At 42.7% G+C, this 17,733-nt stretch overlaps 1 protein-coding gene across 1 annotated transcript; it reads right to left on the bottom strand.

Annotated features, from left to right (window-relative positions):
* Positions 1–6,901: 6,901 nt before the first annotated feature.
* On the bottom strand, positions 6,902–14,235 carry LOC138889415 (uncharacterized). The gene is made up of 4 exons (XM_070172721.1): positions 14,048–14,235; positions 8,786–8,907; positions 7,592–7,996; positions 6,902–7,548 (listed from the first exon to the last, which is right to left on the bottom strand). Exons 1-4 carry the CDS (start codon positions 14,233–14,235, stop codon positions 6,902–6,904), a joined length of 1,362 nt encoding a protein of 453 aa, XP_070028822.1.
* Between the last annotated feature and the right edge of the window lie 3,498 nt (positions 14,236–17,733).

The following is a 17,733-nucleotide window of genomic DNA, read 5'->3' as shown; positions in this document are numbered from 1 at the left end:
TGTATAACGAGAGGAATATTTTCATGTCTTAGATAAATAGGCGCCCACCTGTATAACGACTTTCATGTTTTAGATAAATAGGCGCCCACCTGTATAACGAGAGGAATATTTTCATGTCTTAGATAAATAGGCACCCACATGTATAACGAGAGAAATATTTTCATGTCTTAGATAAATAGGCGCCCACCTGTATAATGAGAGGAATACTTTCATGTTGTAGATAAATAGGCGCCCACCTGTATAACGAGAGGAATATTTTCATGTCTTAGATAAATAGGCGCCCACCTGTATAACGACTTTCATGTTTTAGATAAATAGGCGCCCACCTGTATAACGAGAGGAATATTTTCATGTCTTAGATAAATAGGCACCCACATGTATAACGAGAGAAATATTTTCATGTCTTAGATAAATAGGCACTCACCTGTATAACGAGAGGAATACTTTCATGTTCTAGATAAATAGGCGCCCACCTTATAATGAGAGGAATATTTTCATGTCTTAGATAAATAGGCACTCACCTGTATAACGAGAGGAATATTTTCATGTCTTAGATAAATAGGCGCCCACCTGTATAATTAGAGGAATACTTTCATGTTTTAGATAAATAGGCGCCCACTTGTATAACTAGAGGAATACTTTCATGTTTTAGATAAATAGGCGCCCACCTGTATAACGTGAGGAATACTTTTGTGTTTTTAGATAAACAGGCGCCCACCTGTATAACGAGAGGAATACTTTTATGTTTTTGGATAAATAGGCGCCCACCTGTATAACTAGAGAAATACTTTTTCTTGTCTTAGATAAATAGCCACCCACCTGTATAACTAGAGGAATACTTTCATGTCTTAGATAAATAGGCGCCCACCTGTATAACGAGAGGAATACTTTCATGTTTTAGATAAATAGATGCCCACCTGTATAACGAGAGGAATACTTTCATGTTTTAGATAAATAGGCGCCCACCTGTATAACGAGAGGAATACTTTTGTGTTTTTAGATAAACAGGCACCTACCTGTATAAAGAGAGGAATATTTTTTCATGTCTTAGATACATAGGCACCCACATGTATAACGAGAGGAATATTTTCATGTTTTTAGATAAATAGGTGCCCACCTTTATAACAGGCGAAATATTTTTCAGTCCTTACATTTCAGGTCTTGAAACCAGCAACTCACCGGAAAGCAGAAGGTTGCAACAAGAGATCCCAGCGCAAATTCAAGCGCATGAACCAAAAAGAAGATAAGACAAATCGCGAGAGAAGCGGCCTTTGAACATCAAATTATGCCTAGCATAACAAATCTGATGAAGAAAGCCGTATCCCCAGAGGAACCACCGAAAAGCTTAATTAAGGAAGCCATATCCCCAGCGGACCGAACCCGACAGTGAGAACTGGCATTCAGAAAAGCAAAAGGCCAGCGCCATCCCCAAGTTTATGAAAAGGAAAAGTGGCGGAAGATGCACAAGCCGACAAAGAAGCAAAGCAGCAAAAACAAGTTGAAGATAGATAAGATCTTATGATTCATAGTGTAGCCTAACTTCTTGTTTTCTGTTAACACGGTGTAACAAGGAGATCGGTAAGGCAGTGGTAACAATACACAACGGCAGTAACAGCAGAACCACAGTTCCCCAGTAGCCCCAACTACGAAAACTTCCCGAACTACATTAACCTGATTCCCTTTTAGCCAGGGATATGTAGGAAACCTTTGAAGCAAAGGTTTGGTTAAACCTTTTCAAAAAAAAATGCTTCACACGGAGTATTCGGATGGGCAAAAATCGCTCACTTTATCTTTGCACGAAAACCCTGTGTTTTCGGACAAAGAGGGGCAGCTGTAAGCACGTGATTTTTGCCCTATGAAAGAATTACTCCCAAAAAATTTAAAATAAAACGATTTTTCCTTTGGGTACAACTTTTGAGAATTTGCGTGCCATTTTGGTAATTATTTTTGTCTGTAAATGTTTACCTTTGTTATAGTTAATTGAAAAATATAAAAAATACATGGTGCATGAATATTTAGGATTTAATCATGCATTTAGGAATTAATTAAACCATCATTTCTCCCTAAAAAGGAAAAATCAGAAATACATAAATATATATACCTTTTTATTCTATTTGTTGTCTTTGAGTGATTTTGTTTTTAAGGTTTTAACTTGTGTATTAATTATTGTAAGTGTTAATTAACATTTGTGTAGTTTCATTTTTAATTTTAGGAATTGTGTTTAAGTTAAATTAAAAGAAGAAAAGAGTTGGAAAAAAGGAAAACTCGGATTGGGCCAAAAGATCAGGCCCAAAACCAATACATAGACCTAGTCCAAACGCCTTTGTGCCCGGACACTGGAACGACGTCGTTTCAGCGACAATCAATCACATCCATTAACTCTCCACGAATCCAACGGCCCAGATCACATTTTTCTTACCCATTTCCAAGCCCGACCCATTACCCGGTTTGAACCGACCACCGGCTAAAACCAAACGATGCCGTTTTGTTTAGTTCCCTTAATCCTGGCCACTGATCTTAATTGATCCAACGGCCAGGATTGAACCACCCACCTCGTATAAGAACCCCAATCCCTCACCCCACGCACCCCAACCAAACCTCCCCCCTTACCTACTGTTCACCCTCGTCCCCAGAGACGACCCTTACAAACCCTAGCCGCCTTAGGATTCCCCCACCATAAACCCGGCAACTACGACGCCGATGCCCACCAGAATAACACCCCTAAATCACCATGATCCCCTCTCTCCAAATCCACGCTCAATTTACTTCAAATCTTCCCCGAACGTCTCGAATCTTCGTTCGAAGGTTCAAGCAAAAACCAGATCTACACCCACCGACCCCAAATTCATACCACAACACCTCCTGACCTCCCTTACACCCTAAACGCCATTGGTTCCGTTCGAATCTGACCGGAGTTGAACGAATCCCAAATCGAACCACAAAGAACCCTAAAAAGACCAAAAGTTGAGGTCTGTCCAAATTAAAAGACGATGTGGGGTCTAATCGACCTTAGTCGAAGTTTTCTCAGTTGAGAACACTCGATTAAGGTCCATTCGACCCCAAAAATGGTCGAGTCCGAGTTCGAGCCTGGGTCAATTTTGATTTCGAATCCCTGAGGTAATTTTTCCCTTTCTTTTCTTCTCCTATGAATTTTATTTGTTTTTCATGTTTAGTTTGGTTTGTTTTTGATTTTTCTGTCAAGTCTGTGAATCCTGAGGTAATGTTTAGTTTGTTTTGTATGTTTTATTGATTGTTTGTTGTCTATTATAGCTTGTATAGTCGTTTAAATAAGTGTCGTCAATTAATCTGTTTAAAATTAAAGGAAACGGGATAGTAGTTCATTAATGTCCTCCATGTATGTTTGCCAGCCCTACATCTGTATGCTAACTTGTGATGAACCTGTGGAATATGTTCAGTTCTGTCTTTGAACTAGACTGCTCATTCATTTAGTAACCCCATGATCTTCATAGTTTGCCATGGAAGCCTGTTCATTACTGCTTTGATCTTAGCCTGTTGGCTGTTGCCTGTTTGCAATTTTGACTCTGAGTTGGTTAGGTTTGGCTCCCAATATGACCAACTCATTTGGTTTGATTGACACCCCTTTTATGATCTGATTTTGAGTTGAACTTAGGCTAGGAATTGGATATAGCTGTAGAAATCTAACAGGTCAACCTGAAATCAGTATTGGGTTTAAGTTGATACAGTCAGTATTCAGTGATTAGCCAAATTCAGAGGGGTTTATATACTGACTATTAAAGTTAGGGTAATACAGTAGTATGCAAGGGTTAAGGGTAATTTTGGCATTTGACAGAGTTTAATCAGGGATTAACTTAAGAACATGTCAAGTGGTATTTAAAATACTATTAATCTAATGACAATGGGGAACAAGACACAAGGGCATGGGTTTATTTGAATACTATAACCCCTCCCATGACTCTTGATTAAAACAAATAGGACAAGCATGGGGAACAATATAGTGGGCATCAAGAAAAGACATTTAGGAATGGGGAATTAAGGGGTATGGGCAGAATAAAGGCTGAAGGTATCAAGGCAGCTTGGCTGGCCTGGTTTTTGCTTATAAATAGGCTAATTTAGAACAAAAAAGGGGCTGGACATTTTTAAGTTTTCAGAGAGAGAAAAAAAAGAGCAAAAACAAGGCTGGTCTTTCAACCTTTAGCAGGACAGTCTGTTTTGAGAGTGATATAGAGTTAAGAGTGTGCTGGATTTTGAACATAATTTCCAGAGGCTACTGTTTTTTTTGCATCTGTTTCCTTCTCTGCCTCGCCTGTACTTGTTTTGGTATTGCTCGGTTGCAAACTGGATTCCTTGTTTTGGTTTTAAAGATCTGATTGCTGGGTTTTGTTGCTGTTGATTGTTGTTTTCTGTTGTTGCTGTTTGCTGTGAATGCTACTGCTCAACTGATCATTCCATTTCTTCTGGCTTTCCCAATACCAGGTACACCACTGATAGTCTGATACTCCGCCAATGTAAGCTGAAAGTTGAAACATGAATATAGAAGTGAAGAGCTGAAGTTGCCTCTTTTCATATTTGCTTCAGTTGTGTATTGAACCTTGAGTTGTATATATAGTATTTCATATCTTCTATTAGGATAATGAAAGTAGTCATCATGCATAACTATACATCCCCATATGGCAACTTAATGGCTCATTATCTATGTATGTCAGTAGCTAGAAAATAGGTGATGGTGTAGTAAGCAATATCCTGATTTTTTAGCTGTGTTTGTGGTTAGCATATCTTCTAACGCATGTTAAGTGTTAAATTGTCCATTGCTAGATAATCTCTTTTCATTTAGCAGGCTGCCTCGTTATAACTTGCAGCAATACCGTTAGAGTATATAGCACCAGTTTACATTTCTGCCTTATAAATGTTGGGCCAGAATCGAATGAGCTAACCAGGCCCTTATCGGAAAAGAGGTGGCCCAAGTCCAGTTAATACAGTGTGCGCTGGGCCTGGGCCCATAATATCCAAACGACTGCCCATATACGGGTTCATGTTTCAGATTTTGCGAATCATACTCGGAACCCAATTATAACTAACTTGTAAGCATGTAAATAAAGTTGGACCCTTTTTCTTCTTTCATTATTAGAGACAAACTTAATAGAAGACATAGCCACTATAGGACGACCTTTTAAAATAAAATGAGGCGCGCCTCGCCAAATAAATCACACATCGCTGGGGCCCTCAATGAATACATAACCATTGGCTAGACTTTGGATTCGACCGTTTTGGTGAATTTTTCATGGCCTTTTTCTAAAATAACAATACGTAGTTTCTTTAGGACGCGTCTTAATTAATTTTACTTTCTTAAACTCGGGTGCACATTTATGTGACCCAAATCCAAATCTCAACGGAGTCGAAATGTGTCTCTAATCACGGGTACATTGACTGTGACGTGGTCCGAGATGCATGTCCATGACGTTGCAAATTCCTTTAATAAATAAGAATGAGATGAGCCTCGCCGAATAATAATACAAAATTGCGGGGCCCTCGGTAAATATTTGCTTTAAAAATTGCTTAGACTTCGGGATGGACCATTTAGCAGAATTTAACGGCCCTACACAAAGTAAGTGATACGCTAGTCGCTTTAGGCGCGCCTTTAATAATTTAATTTTCTTAAAACTCGGGTGCACATTTATGTGACCCAAATCCAAATCTCAACAAAGTTGAAATGTGCCAACAACCAGGGTGCATTGATGTGACGTGGTTCGAGATGTATTTCCACGATGTTGCAATTCTTGATAAAAATAATAATAATGACAAAAGCGGTTAAAAGTTAAAACTTGCACATGAGCTCATAATTATAAAATCAGATAAACAAGTCGAATATGACAGTTGAGCGACCGTGCTAGAACCACGAACTCAGAAATGCCTAACACCTTCTCCCGGGTTAACAGATTCCTTATCCGGATTTCTGTTTCGCGGACTGTAATACAGAGTCATTCTTTTCTTCGATTCGGGATTAAATTGGTGACTTGGGACACCCTAAATCTCCCAAGTGGCGACTCTGAAATAAATAAACAAATCCCATTTCGATTGTCCTTTAATTGGAAAAACTCCTTCACCCCTTGTGGGGGCGTAAAAAGGAGGTGTGACAGTCCTTAATCGCCATAATGTAGGGAACCAACACGCCTTTTGCCTTCAAGCTTCTCCAGAGAACTTCTCTAGGAACCTTGTCGTACGCTTTTTCTAGGTCAATAAACACCATGTGCAGATCTTTCTTCTTATCTCTATACTGTTCAACCATTCTCCTAACAAGGTGTATAGCTTCTGTAGTAGAACGACCCAGCATGAAACCAAATTGGTTGTCGGAGACGGATACCGTCATCCTCAACCTTGCTTCCACTACCCTTTCCCATACTTTCATAGTATGACTTAGTAATTTGATACCCCTATAATTGTTACAGCTCTGGATATCACCTTTGTTCTTATACAGTGGGACCACCGTACTCCACCTCCACTCATCTGGCATCCTCTTCGCCTTAAAAATAACATTCAACAACCTAGTCAACCACTCCAAACCTGTTTTCCCCACACACTTCCAAAATTCCACCGGAATCTCGTCAGGCCCGGTCGCTTTGCCCCTACTCATCTTACTCATAGCTCCCCCGACCTCCTCAACCTTGATACGCCTGCAGTACCCAGAGTCAGCATGACTCTCGGAATGCTCTGATTCACCGAGCACAATATCTCGATCCCCTACTTCATTAAGAAGATCCTGAAAGTAAGTCTTCCATCTCCTCTTAATCTAGGAATCTTCCATCAATACTCTCCCACCGTCGTCCTTGATGCATCTCACTCGGTCTAAATCTGGAGCTTTCCTCTCTCTCAACTTGGCCAGCCTAAATAACTTATTATCCTCTCCGTTTTCCCCTAGTTCCTCTTACATACAACTATAAGCCGCAGTCTTAGCCTTCGTTACCGCCATCTTCGCTTCCTTCCTAGCTACCTTATACCTCTCCATGCACGCTCGCCTCTCCCCCTCGCCTATGCTCCCCCCTAATGCCCGGTACGCCTCCTTTTTAGCTTCCACTTTACCTTGTACCACTTCATTCCACCACCATTCTCCTTTGTGCCTGCTGGTGACACCCATTGAGATCCCTAGCATCTCTCTCACAGCCTCTCTTATATAGTTTGCTGTCGTTGACCACATAGAGTTCGCGTCACCACTGCTCCTCCAAGCTCCCATAACCGTCAACCGCCCTTCCAACTCTTGATCTTTGTCCTTAGTTAAGGCTCCCCACCAGATTCTCGGTCTTCCTCGACCCGACATTTTCCTCCTCTTTACCATAATACCAACGTCCATCACCAAGAGCCTATGTCGCGTCACATGTATCTCACCTGGAATCACCTTGCAATCCTTGCACAAGCCTCTGTCGCGCCTCCTAAGGAGGAGATAGTCAATTTGAGTCTTTGCCACCGCATTTTGAAAAGTAACCAAATGCCCCTCCCTCTTCGGAAAGCAAGAGTTAGCAACCACAAAACGCAAAAGCCTTAGCGAAGTCCAGTAACGAGGTTCCTCCTTCGTTCCTTTCCCCAAAACCAAAGCCTCTATGCACTTCGTCATACACACCTGCGTCCGACCCAATATGGCCATTGAAATCCCCTCCTATGAATAACTTCTCATTAGGTGGTACTTGATGGATAATCTCATCCAACCCCTCCCAAAAGCGTCGTTTAGCCTCCTCATCGAGACCCATATGAGGCGCATAAGCACTAACGACGTTTACGGTGCACTGACCAACCACCAACTTAATACTCATCAATTTATCATTCACTTGTCTAACCTCAACAACATACTCTCTAAGTTCCTTATCCACCAATATATCCACTCCATTCTTACCCTTCTGGGTTCCAGAGTTCCAAAGTTTATACCCATTTGCGTCCTTCGCTCTCGACCCTGCCCACCTTGTCTCCTGGACACACGCTATATTGACCCTTCTCTTCTTGAGGATCTTCGCCAGCTCTATAAATTTTCCTGTCAATGAACCTACGTTCCATGACCCAATTCTCAATCGATGGACACCCTTGTTCCCTTTACCTCCCTTGCATCCCAACCCACCTCCTAGCCCCCGGCTCTACCTCGCGACCCACCCCCCGCACGCCCCGAGGACATGAAATCACTTGACCATTTCCTAGAATAAGACAAGATGTCACTACAAGTGCCCTAATACAGTGACTAAACTAATAAGAACTAAAAGGACAACAATTTTACTAACACAATAGAAGAAAATAGGCAAACGGGAGGTACCAATTCCCGTGAGTATAACCTAGGAATTGTCTTGGTGGACTCAACTGTATTGCGTCTACCTAGCTCGTTCGCGTCCATCTCTTGTCGTTCCTTGCTGATACTCAGATTGTTCTTCACTATTTGCATGTGCCCGTCCTCACCGCCCCAAGCCACCGGTCCAACCTGATACTGTCAGGCAAGTCCTGTTGTGTCGTGTCGGAAAGCTGTTCGGGAGTCGCCAAGATTTATGAGACCTGCCGAAAATCTGTACCCACCTGAAAATAGCTTGACCTCGCCGGAAAAGAATCCGCACCTCTGGCTTGAAGACAGGTCTGGTTTGTATGTCACCACAACCACGAAATAGGGCCTTAAACCTGACTGTGGTTGTCCCCGCTCGCCGGCTACTGATCCGTGTCTCGCCGGAGTAAGAGGGGAGAAGACATGACGGGGAAGAAGGAGAGGCGGGGTGAGAGAGATAGGCGGAGAGAGAGAGGGGTGTTGGATGATGGGGAGGAGAGGGGGGGCGCGTGGACTTACCTGGGCGGGGAATGGTCGCCGGCGACTGAACTAGTCGCTGTTGAGCTCTTATGTTAGCGTTGGCAGTGAGGTTCGGAGAGAGGGGTTCGGAGAGAGAGAGAGAGAGTTGTAAAGACTTCACCCTTTCATAAATTTAAATAAAAGATATACAAAAATAGTACCTTATTTTTATTTTTATATTATCTTGAAAATACAAAAATAGTTTCATGTTTTAATATAGTTTAGTTCAATTGATTAAGATTAGTTTTATATTTTTATATTATAAATTGTATATTTAGAAGGAGGAATTAGTTTTGGGTTGGTTTATCCCGTCTTTATGAATTTTTTAGTTTTTTTAGTCTTTGGCCCAATTTTAAGGCCCAATAATACCAAACCCATACCCCGTTAACCTAAAAACCTTTCTATATAGCCAAAAAATACACAAAAAATACCCTAGACTCTAAGACCTATAGAGACCCCTAAGCAAGATCCGCCGCTAAGGACCAAAAACAACCCGCCCCTGAACATTCTCCTTCTTCGATCAACAAAGATCAAACGTCTAAGACATAAGCAGCTAGAAGGGGAGGGATCAAAAATTTCCAGCAGCTTCTTCACCTCGTCAACCACGACCCTTCAGCCTCTTCTTCTTCGTTTGAACCTGGACACCATCAGCAACCATCTCCAAGCAGCACGCCCAAACATGACAACATATCCCATAACATCATTCAAACTTCTTCCAACCTTCGCAGTGCTCAAAACAACATCAAAACACCAAATTTGCATCGGATTCAAGCCTAAGAATTCCAAAAACTTCCAAATTCCGCTTTCGATCAAAAGGTCTATCAAACCACGTCCGAATGACCTGAAATTTTGCACACACATCCCAAATGACACAATAGACATACTGCAACTCCCAGAATTCTATTCCAACCCCTATATCAAAATCTCACCTACCAACCGGAAAACACTAAAATTCCAATTTCGCTAATTCAAGCCTGAATCTACTCCGTACCTCCAAAACACATTCCGATCACGCTCCTAAGTCCCTAATCACCTCCCAAAGCTATCCGAACCATCAAAATTTACATCCGAGCCCTTTTTCACATAAGTCAATATCCAGTTAACTTTTCCAACTTAAGCCTCCTCAAAAGAGACTAAGTTTCTCAAACCTTACCAAAATCTCTCTGAACCCAAGCCAAACAACCCGATAATACATAATACAGCTGAACAAGGCAATAAGAAGCAAAAATGGTCAAAACTGAGCGGTAACTCATGAAATGACCCGTCGGGTCGTTACATCCTCCCCCTCTTAAACAAACGTTTGTCCTCTAACGAGTCAAGAAATATACCTGAAGCCTCAAATAGGTGAGGATATCTGCTCCGCATCTCCCGCTCGGTCTCCTAGGTAGCCTTCTCTACGGGCCGACCTCTCTACTGCACTTTCGTTGAAGCTATATTCTTTGACCGCAACATCCGAACCTGACGCTCAAAGATGGCTACTGGCTCCACATCATAAGTCAAATCATCATCTAACTGAATCGTGCTAAAATCCAAAACATGAGAAGGATCGCCAATATACTTTCGGAGCATAGAAACATGAAATATTGGTTGCACACTCGACAAGTTGGGTGGAAAATCAAGCTCATAAGCCACCTCCCCAATCCTCCGAAGCACCTCAAAATGCCCAATGAACCGAGGACTCAATTTACCCTTCTTCCCAATCTCATAACACCCTTCATGGGTGAAACCTTCAACAAAACCTTCTCACCAACCAGTAGGACACATCCCGAACCTTCCTGTCAGCATAACGCTTTTGTCTCGACTACGCTGTGCGTAGCCTCTCCTGAATCACTTTCACCTTGTCTAAAGCATCCTGCACCAAGTCTGTACCCAATAGCCTAGCCTCACTTAGCTCAAACAAACCAACCGGAGATCTACCCGCCTCTCATACAAAGCCTCATATGGAGCCATCTAAATACTTGACTTGTAACTGTTGTTGTACGCAAATTCGGCAAGCGGTAGAAACTGATCCCATGACCCTCCAAAATCAATGACACAAGCACGCAACATATCCTTCAATATCTGAATAGTGTGTATGGACTGCCCGTCCGTCTAAGGGTGAAAAGTTGTGCTCAACTCAAATTGAGTACCCAACTCTTGCTGCACATACCTCCAAAACTGCCTAGTAAACTAAGTGCCCCTATCTGAAATGATAGAAATTGAGACACCATGCAAATGAACAATATCCCGGATATATATAACTACCAACCGCTCAGAAGAATAGGTAGTACACACAGGAATGAAGTGTGCGGACTTGGTCAACCAATCCACAATCACCCAAATAGCATCGAACTTCTTCAAAGTCCATGGGAGCCCAACTACAAAGTCCATGGTTATCCGCTCCCACTTCCACTCTGAAATATCCATCTGCTGAAGTAAGCCACCCGACTTCTGTTGCTTATATTTCACCTGCTGACAATTGAGACACTGAGCTACAAAATTCCACAATGTCCTTTTCATTCTCCTCCACCAATAATGATGTCTCAGATCCTGATACATCTTCGTGGCACCTGGATGAATGGAATATCGCGAGCTATGGGCCTTCTCCAGAATCAACTCCCGAAGCCCATCTACATTGGGCACACATATCCGGCCCTACATCCTCAACATCCCATCATTACCAATAGTCACATCTCTGGCATCATTGTGCTGAACTCTGTTCTTTAAGGACAAGCAAATAAGGATTCTCATATTTGCGCTCTCTGATGCGATCATATAAGGAAGACTGAGAAATTACACGAGCCAATACCCGAGTAGGCTCCAAAATATCTAACCTCACGAATTGATTGGCCAAGGCCTGAACATCATCTGCAAGAGGTCTCTCCCCAACTGGAATATATGCCAAACTCCCCATACTCACCGCCTTCTTACTCAAGGCATCGGCAACCACGTTGGTCTTCCCCGGATGATACAAAATAGTAATATCATAATCCTTTAGCAACTCCAACCATATCTGCTTCCTCAAATTGAGATACTTCTGCTTGAACAAGTGATGGAGGCTACGATGCTCAGTAAACACCTCACAAGATACACCATAAAAATAATGCCTCCAAATCTTCAACGTGTGAACAATGGCAGCTAACTCCAAATTATGAACAGGGTAGTTCTTCTCATGGGGCTTCAACTGACGATAAGCATAAGAAATAACTCTACCCTCCTGCATCAATACACACCAAATACCAACTCTCAAAGCATCACAATACATGGTATATGAACCTGAAGTTGATGGCAAAACTAACACTAGAGCTGTGGTCAAGGTAGTCTTGAGCTTCTGAAAGCTCTCATCACACTCATCCGACCAAATGAAAGGAGCACCCTTTTGAGTCAACTTGGTCAAGGGCGATGCGATATATGAGAATCCCTGAACAAACAGGCGGTAATAACTCGCCAAACCAAGAGCAACAAATCTCTGTGGCTGAGGACGGTCTGTCCAACTATAAACCACCTATATCTTCTTCGGATCAACCTGACTACTCTCACTAGACACCACGTGCCCCAAGAAATCCACTGAACTGAGCCAAAACTCACACTTGGAGAACTTTGCATAAAGCTTCTCCTCCCTCAATCTCTGCAACACAACTCTTAAATGCTCCGCGTGCTCCTCCTGACTATGAGAGTACACCATAATATCCTCTATGAAAACTATGACAAACGAGTCGAGATAGGGCCGAGACATATTTTTCATCAAATGCATGAATGATGTTGGGGCATTGGTCAGCCCAAAAAGACATCACCAAGAACTCATAATGACCATATCGAGTCCTCAAAGTCGTCTTAAGATTATCCGAGTCCTTGATTTTCAACTGGTGATAACCTGAACGGAGATCAATCTTGGAGAACACCCACGCTGCTTGAAGCTGGTCAAACAAATCATCATTACGAGGTAAAGGATACTTATTCTTGATTGTTACTTTGTTCAACTGCCTGTAATCAATGCACATCCTCATAGTGTCATCCTTCTTCTTCACAAATAGAACAGGTGCACCCCAAGACAACACACTAGGCCGAATGAACCCCTTATCAAGGAGTTCTTGAAGCTACTCCTTTAACTCCTTCAGTTCCGTTGGTGCCATACGATATGGTGGAATAGAAATGGGCTGAGTGCCCAACACTAGATCAATACCAAAATCAATATCCCTATCCGGTGGCATGCCCTGCAGGTTTATAGGAAATACATCGGGAAAATCTCTCACAACAGGAACAACATCAATACTAGGAGTCTCTACACCGACATCCCTCACAAAGGCTAAATACGAAAGACAACCTTTCTCAACCATACGTCGGGCCTTCAAGAATGAAATTACCCTACTGGGAACATAATAAGTCAAACCTCGCTACTCAATCTGTGGCACACCCATCATAGCCAATGTCATTGTCTTAGCATGATAGCCCAAAATAGCACGACACAGAGATAGCCAATCCATGCCCAATATAACATCGAAGTCTACCATACATAACAACAACAAATCCACTCGGGTCTCCAGAACCCCAATAGTGACCACACATTACCGGTACACGCGGTTTACAACAACAATATCGCCCACCGGAGTAGATACACGAATAGATAAAACAAGAGAATCACGAGGCATATCCAAATAACGAGCAAAGTATGATAAATCAAATAATACAGAGGCATCTCTGTGGCAGACTGAGACAATTCCTGTGATCACAACGTCTGAAGCAATAGTATCGGGTCTAGCTGGGAGTGCATCGAAACGGGCCTGACCGCCACCTTATCGACCTCCCCTTCTAGGGTGACCCCTAGCTGACTGACCTCTACCCCTTGCTAGCTAGGTGGGTGGTAGTGAAGTAACTGGTGCTGAAGCTGATGGCTGACTCCTCTACTGAGATGAACCACCAAGACGACAAGGACACTACCTCCACATATGGCCCAACTCTCTACACTCATAGCAAACCCCTGGTGCTAGAGGCGGGGATTGAATGGAACCCCTAGCACCGGAATGCCAAGCAGATGCACCTAGCATAGAAGACCCCTAAACTGATGGAGCACGAGACAAACTTTGAGTTGGAAGGGCACTGAGTGATAACTGGCCCTGATGAGAACTGTGAGAACCATGACACGATGACGTCCCACCATAACCTAGGCTTGCTGGCTGAGCAAGTCTGAATGAATGACCTCTTCCATGCTGGAACTGACCCCTCGAAGGAGCACCACCATAACTACCAGATCCCTGAGGCCTCTTGGCCTCCCTCTCATCTCACTCTTGGCAACAAACTGACTCAATCTCACGAGCAATGTCTATCACCTCCTCAAAACTAGCACCAAACACCCTCTCCCTGGTTATGAGAATACGAAGCTGATAAATGAGACCATCAACGAAACTGTTGATCCTCTCTCTATCTATCGAAACAAACCAAACAACATGACGAGCTAACTCTGAGAACCTCATCTCATATTGTGTCACAGTCAAATCCCCCTGACGCAACCACTTGAACTGCCTACGCAGCTCCACTCTACGAGACTGTGGCACATACTTCTCCAAAAATAGAACAGAGAATTGCTGCCAGGTAAAGGGTGTTGCACCAATAGGCCTACGCCTCTCATAAGCCTCCCACCAAGTGAAGGCAACTCTAGAAAACTGAAAAGTAGTGAAAGCGACCCCTCTGGTCTCTAGAATACCCGTTGTGCAAAGAATCCTCTAACACTTATCTAAGAAACCCTAGGCATCCTCGCCCTCTGCACCACTGGAAGTAGGAGGCTAAAGTCTAGCAAACCTTTCCAAACTTCACTGCTCGTCCCCTGGCATGGCAGGAGCTAGATAGTCCTGAGCTGCTATAACCGGCTGGGCTGAACCTGCTCAGGTGTGTGAGTGGCAGGAGTCTGAGTGCCTCCCCCGTCCTGAAAAGTAGCTGCGGCTCTAGTAACTGAGACCGCCTGAGCTAGGCCAATACATACTGATATAATCTGAACCAAGGCCTCCTGAAGACCCGGAATCACAATTGGCATAGCTGGTGCCTGAGCTGGTACTGCTGGAGCGTCCACAACTAGGACCTAGTCCTGAATTAGGGCGGCTGGTGGATCTGCAGGTGCTGTCTTAGCTGTTGTATGGGTTACACCCCTGCCCCTACCACGACCTAGACCATGTCCTCGGCCTCTAGGGGCCATAGCTAGTGGTATTGGTGGTCGTCCATCCCGACTGATCGCTCATATCCTCACCATCTATGAGAGAATAGAATAACAGAAGTTTAATACTCGGATCAACAGATTCGCACGACAAGAATTTCAAGAATATGAAGTTTTTCCTAAAGGTTCTGCAGCCTCTAGAGGATAAATACAAATGTCTTCGTACCGATCTGCGAGACTCTACTAAACTTGCTCATGACTCGTGAGACCTATGTAACCTAGGCTCTAATACCAACTTGTCACGACCCTAAACCAAGACCTGGTCGTTATGGTGCCTATCGTGAAATAAGGACAGCCGACACAACTCCCCAATCCATTTAAACAGATAAAATAATTCAATTTAAGTCATTAACATACTATAAATCCCAAAATAAAAGTGAGATAGAACATTTGCAGAAATAAACCCAGCCCGATATCGGCGTGTCACCAGTTATGAGCATCTAACATACCTCTACGAGTACGGAAAAGGTCTACATAGTCTATTATAGAATCCAATATAAGGGAAAAATGAAGATAGGAGGGAGAAACACTGGGATGCGAACACCGAGAAACTACCTAGTGATCTCCAAAATAGCCTGCTGGAAGCAATTAGCACTCGCTAGCGAGACCCAAAGTTCTTGAATCTGCACACAGGGTGCAGGGAGTAATGTGAGTACGCCAACTCAATGAGTAATAAAAGCAAATGCAGATGAGCGATAAGAAAACACATAAAACATAGCAAAATGCTACAAAGAGGTAGTATAAAATAAATACAATGCAATAGAACAGTGAAAACTTGTGAAAATACCTCAGTTCAGTAAAACCTCTTTAAAACATCTTTTAACAGTTAAATAAGTGAATGAAAAGCAGCGAGAAAAGATAAACACATAAAATCAGCCCCTCGGGCACAATATCAACAAAATCTGTCCCTCGGGCAATAACATGGAACAACATCAACCCCTCGGGCTATATCACATATCACACTGGGTACCCGCGCTCACTGAGGATGTACAGACCCCGGGAGGGGCCCCTTACGGCCCAAGCGCAATATCAAGCCATCTCGTGGAATAATCCATGGGCTCTCAGCCTCATATCAAGCCACCTTGTCGCGTACAACTGAGGCCCTTGGCCTCATAATCATGAATCATCTCAATATCGCTGCGACGCTTAGCCCAATCACATAATAACCTCACAGCACAGGCCCTCGGCCCTACTTAGTCAAAAATCTCTAAAATCCACTCGGGCACAGTGTCAGCTCAAAATATCATTTAAGATGTCAAAACAGTATAAACATTGTTGAGTTATAAAAACAATAGAATATAGCATGACTGAGTACAAATATAAAGTCAAAACAGTGAGGAATAGTAGTAAAAATCCCCTAATGGTCCAAAACAGTTGGCATGAAGCCCAAATATGGCATGAGGCCCAAAACATTATGATAGCAAATAGTTTTCAATCAAATACGCAGTAAAACAATTATTCGAGATGGACCAAGTCACAAACCCTAATAGTGTACGACTCCACGCTCGTCATCTAGCATGTGCGTCACCTCAATATAGCACGACGATGTGAAATTCGGGGTTTCATACCCTCAGGACAATATTTACAATTATTACTTACCTTTATCCGATCCAAACTCTAGCCCGCGATGCCTTTGCCTCTTGAATCGGCCTCCGGATGCTCCAAATCTAACTAAAATCAGTACAAAACCATCAAAATATGCTAAGGGAACAAAGCCCACTCGAAAGTAATAAAATTACAACACAAATTCCGAAATTGGGCAAACCCTATCCCCGAGCCCACATCTCGGAATCCATTAAAAATTACATCAATAGATTCCTTATCACTCCCCAAGTTCATTCATATCAAAAGCGCCAAAATCTAACCACAAATGATCCCTCAAATCCCTAATTTTATGTATCCTATTAAAAGCCATAGTTCTTCAATATTTAGGCTTAAATTCTTTAAATTCCATCTTTCCTCATATCCCAACTCTTCGCTAACACGAGGACCCACTCGCGAACGCGAAGGCCAAAAGCCTGCAACACCAACATCAGATTTTTCTGCAATCTTTCTCTACTTGAAATGATCCGTTTAACCACCTGAAACTCACCCGAGGTCCTCGGGACCTCAACCAAACATTCCAGTCTATCCCATAACATCATTCAAACTTGTTCCTACCTTCGGAACGCTCAAAACAACATCAGAACACCAAATTTGCATCGGATTCAAGCCAAATAATTCCAAAAACTTTCAAATTCCACTTTCGATCAAAAAGTCTATCAAACAACGTCCGAATGACCTGAAATTTTGCACACACATCCCAATTGACACAACGGACCTACTAAAACTCTCGGAATTACATTCCGTCCCCTATATCAAAATCTCACCTACCAAGCGAAAATACCAAAATATCAATTTCACCAATTCAAGCCTAAATCTACTCCGTACCTCCAAAACACATTCTGATCACGCTCTTATGTCCTAAATCACCTCTCGAAGCTATTCGAACGATCAAAATTCACATCCGGGCCCTTTTTCACATAAGTAAATATCTGGTTGACTTTTCCAACTTAAGCTTCCTCAAAAGAGACTAAGTGTCTCAAACCTTACCAAAACCTCTCTGAACCCAAGCTAATCAACCTGATAATACATAATACAACTGAACAAGGCAATAAGAAGCAGAAATGGGGAAAACAGAGTGGTAACTCATTAAACGACCGGTCGGGTCATTATACATGTTCTGCTAAAGACCTCACATTTACTTATCGTAGGCATCATACAA

This window comes from Nicotiana sylvestris, chromosome 4, assembly GCF_000393655.2.
Source record: "Nicotiana sylvestris chromosome 4, ASM39365v2, whole genome shotgun sequence".
Lineage (NCBI taxonomy): Eukaryota > Viridiplantae > Streptophyta > Magnoliopsida > Solanales > Solanaceae > Nicotiana > Nicotiana sylvestris.
Note: the sequence above shows the minus strand (reverse complement) of the source record. Positions and strands in the feature narration are given on the sequence as shown.

Bases quoted from the DNA above. Each gene is read 5' to 3' on its own strand.
- LOC138889415 (XM_070172721.1), bottom strand. From the start codon at position 14,235: ATGAGGTTCTCAGAGTTAGCTCGTCATGTTGTTTGGTTTGTTTCGATA. The intron at 7,997-8,785 runs GTAAGTCCACGC...GTTCATTGACAG, and splicing joins GGCGACCATTCCCCGCCCAG to GAAAATTTATAGAGCTGGCG. The intron at 7,549-7,591 runs GTGTGTATGACG...TTTTGGGGAAAG, and splicing joins CCATATTGGGTCGGACGCAG to GAACGAAGGAGGAACCTCGT.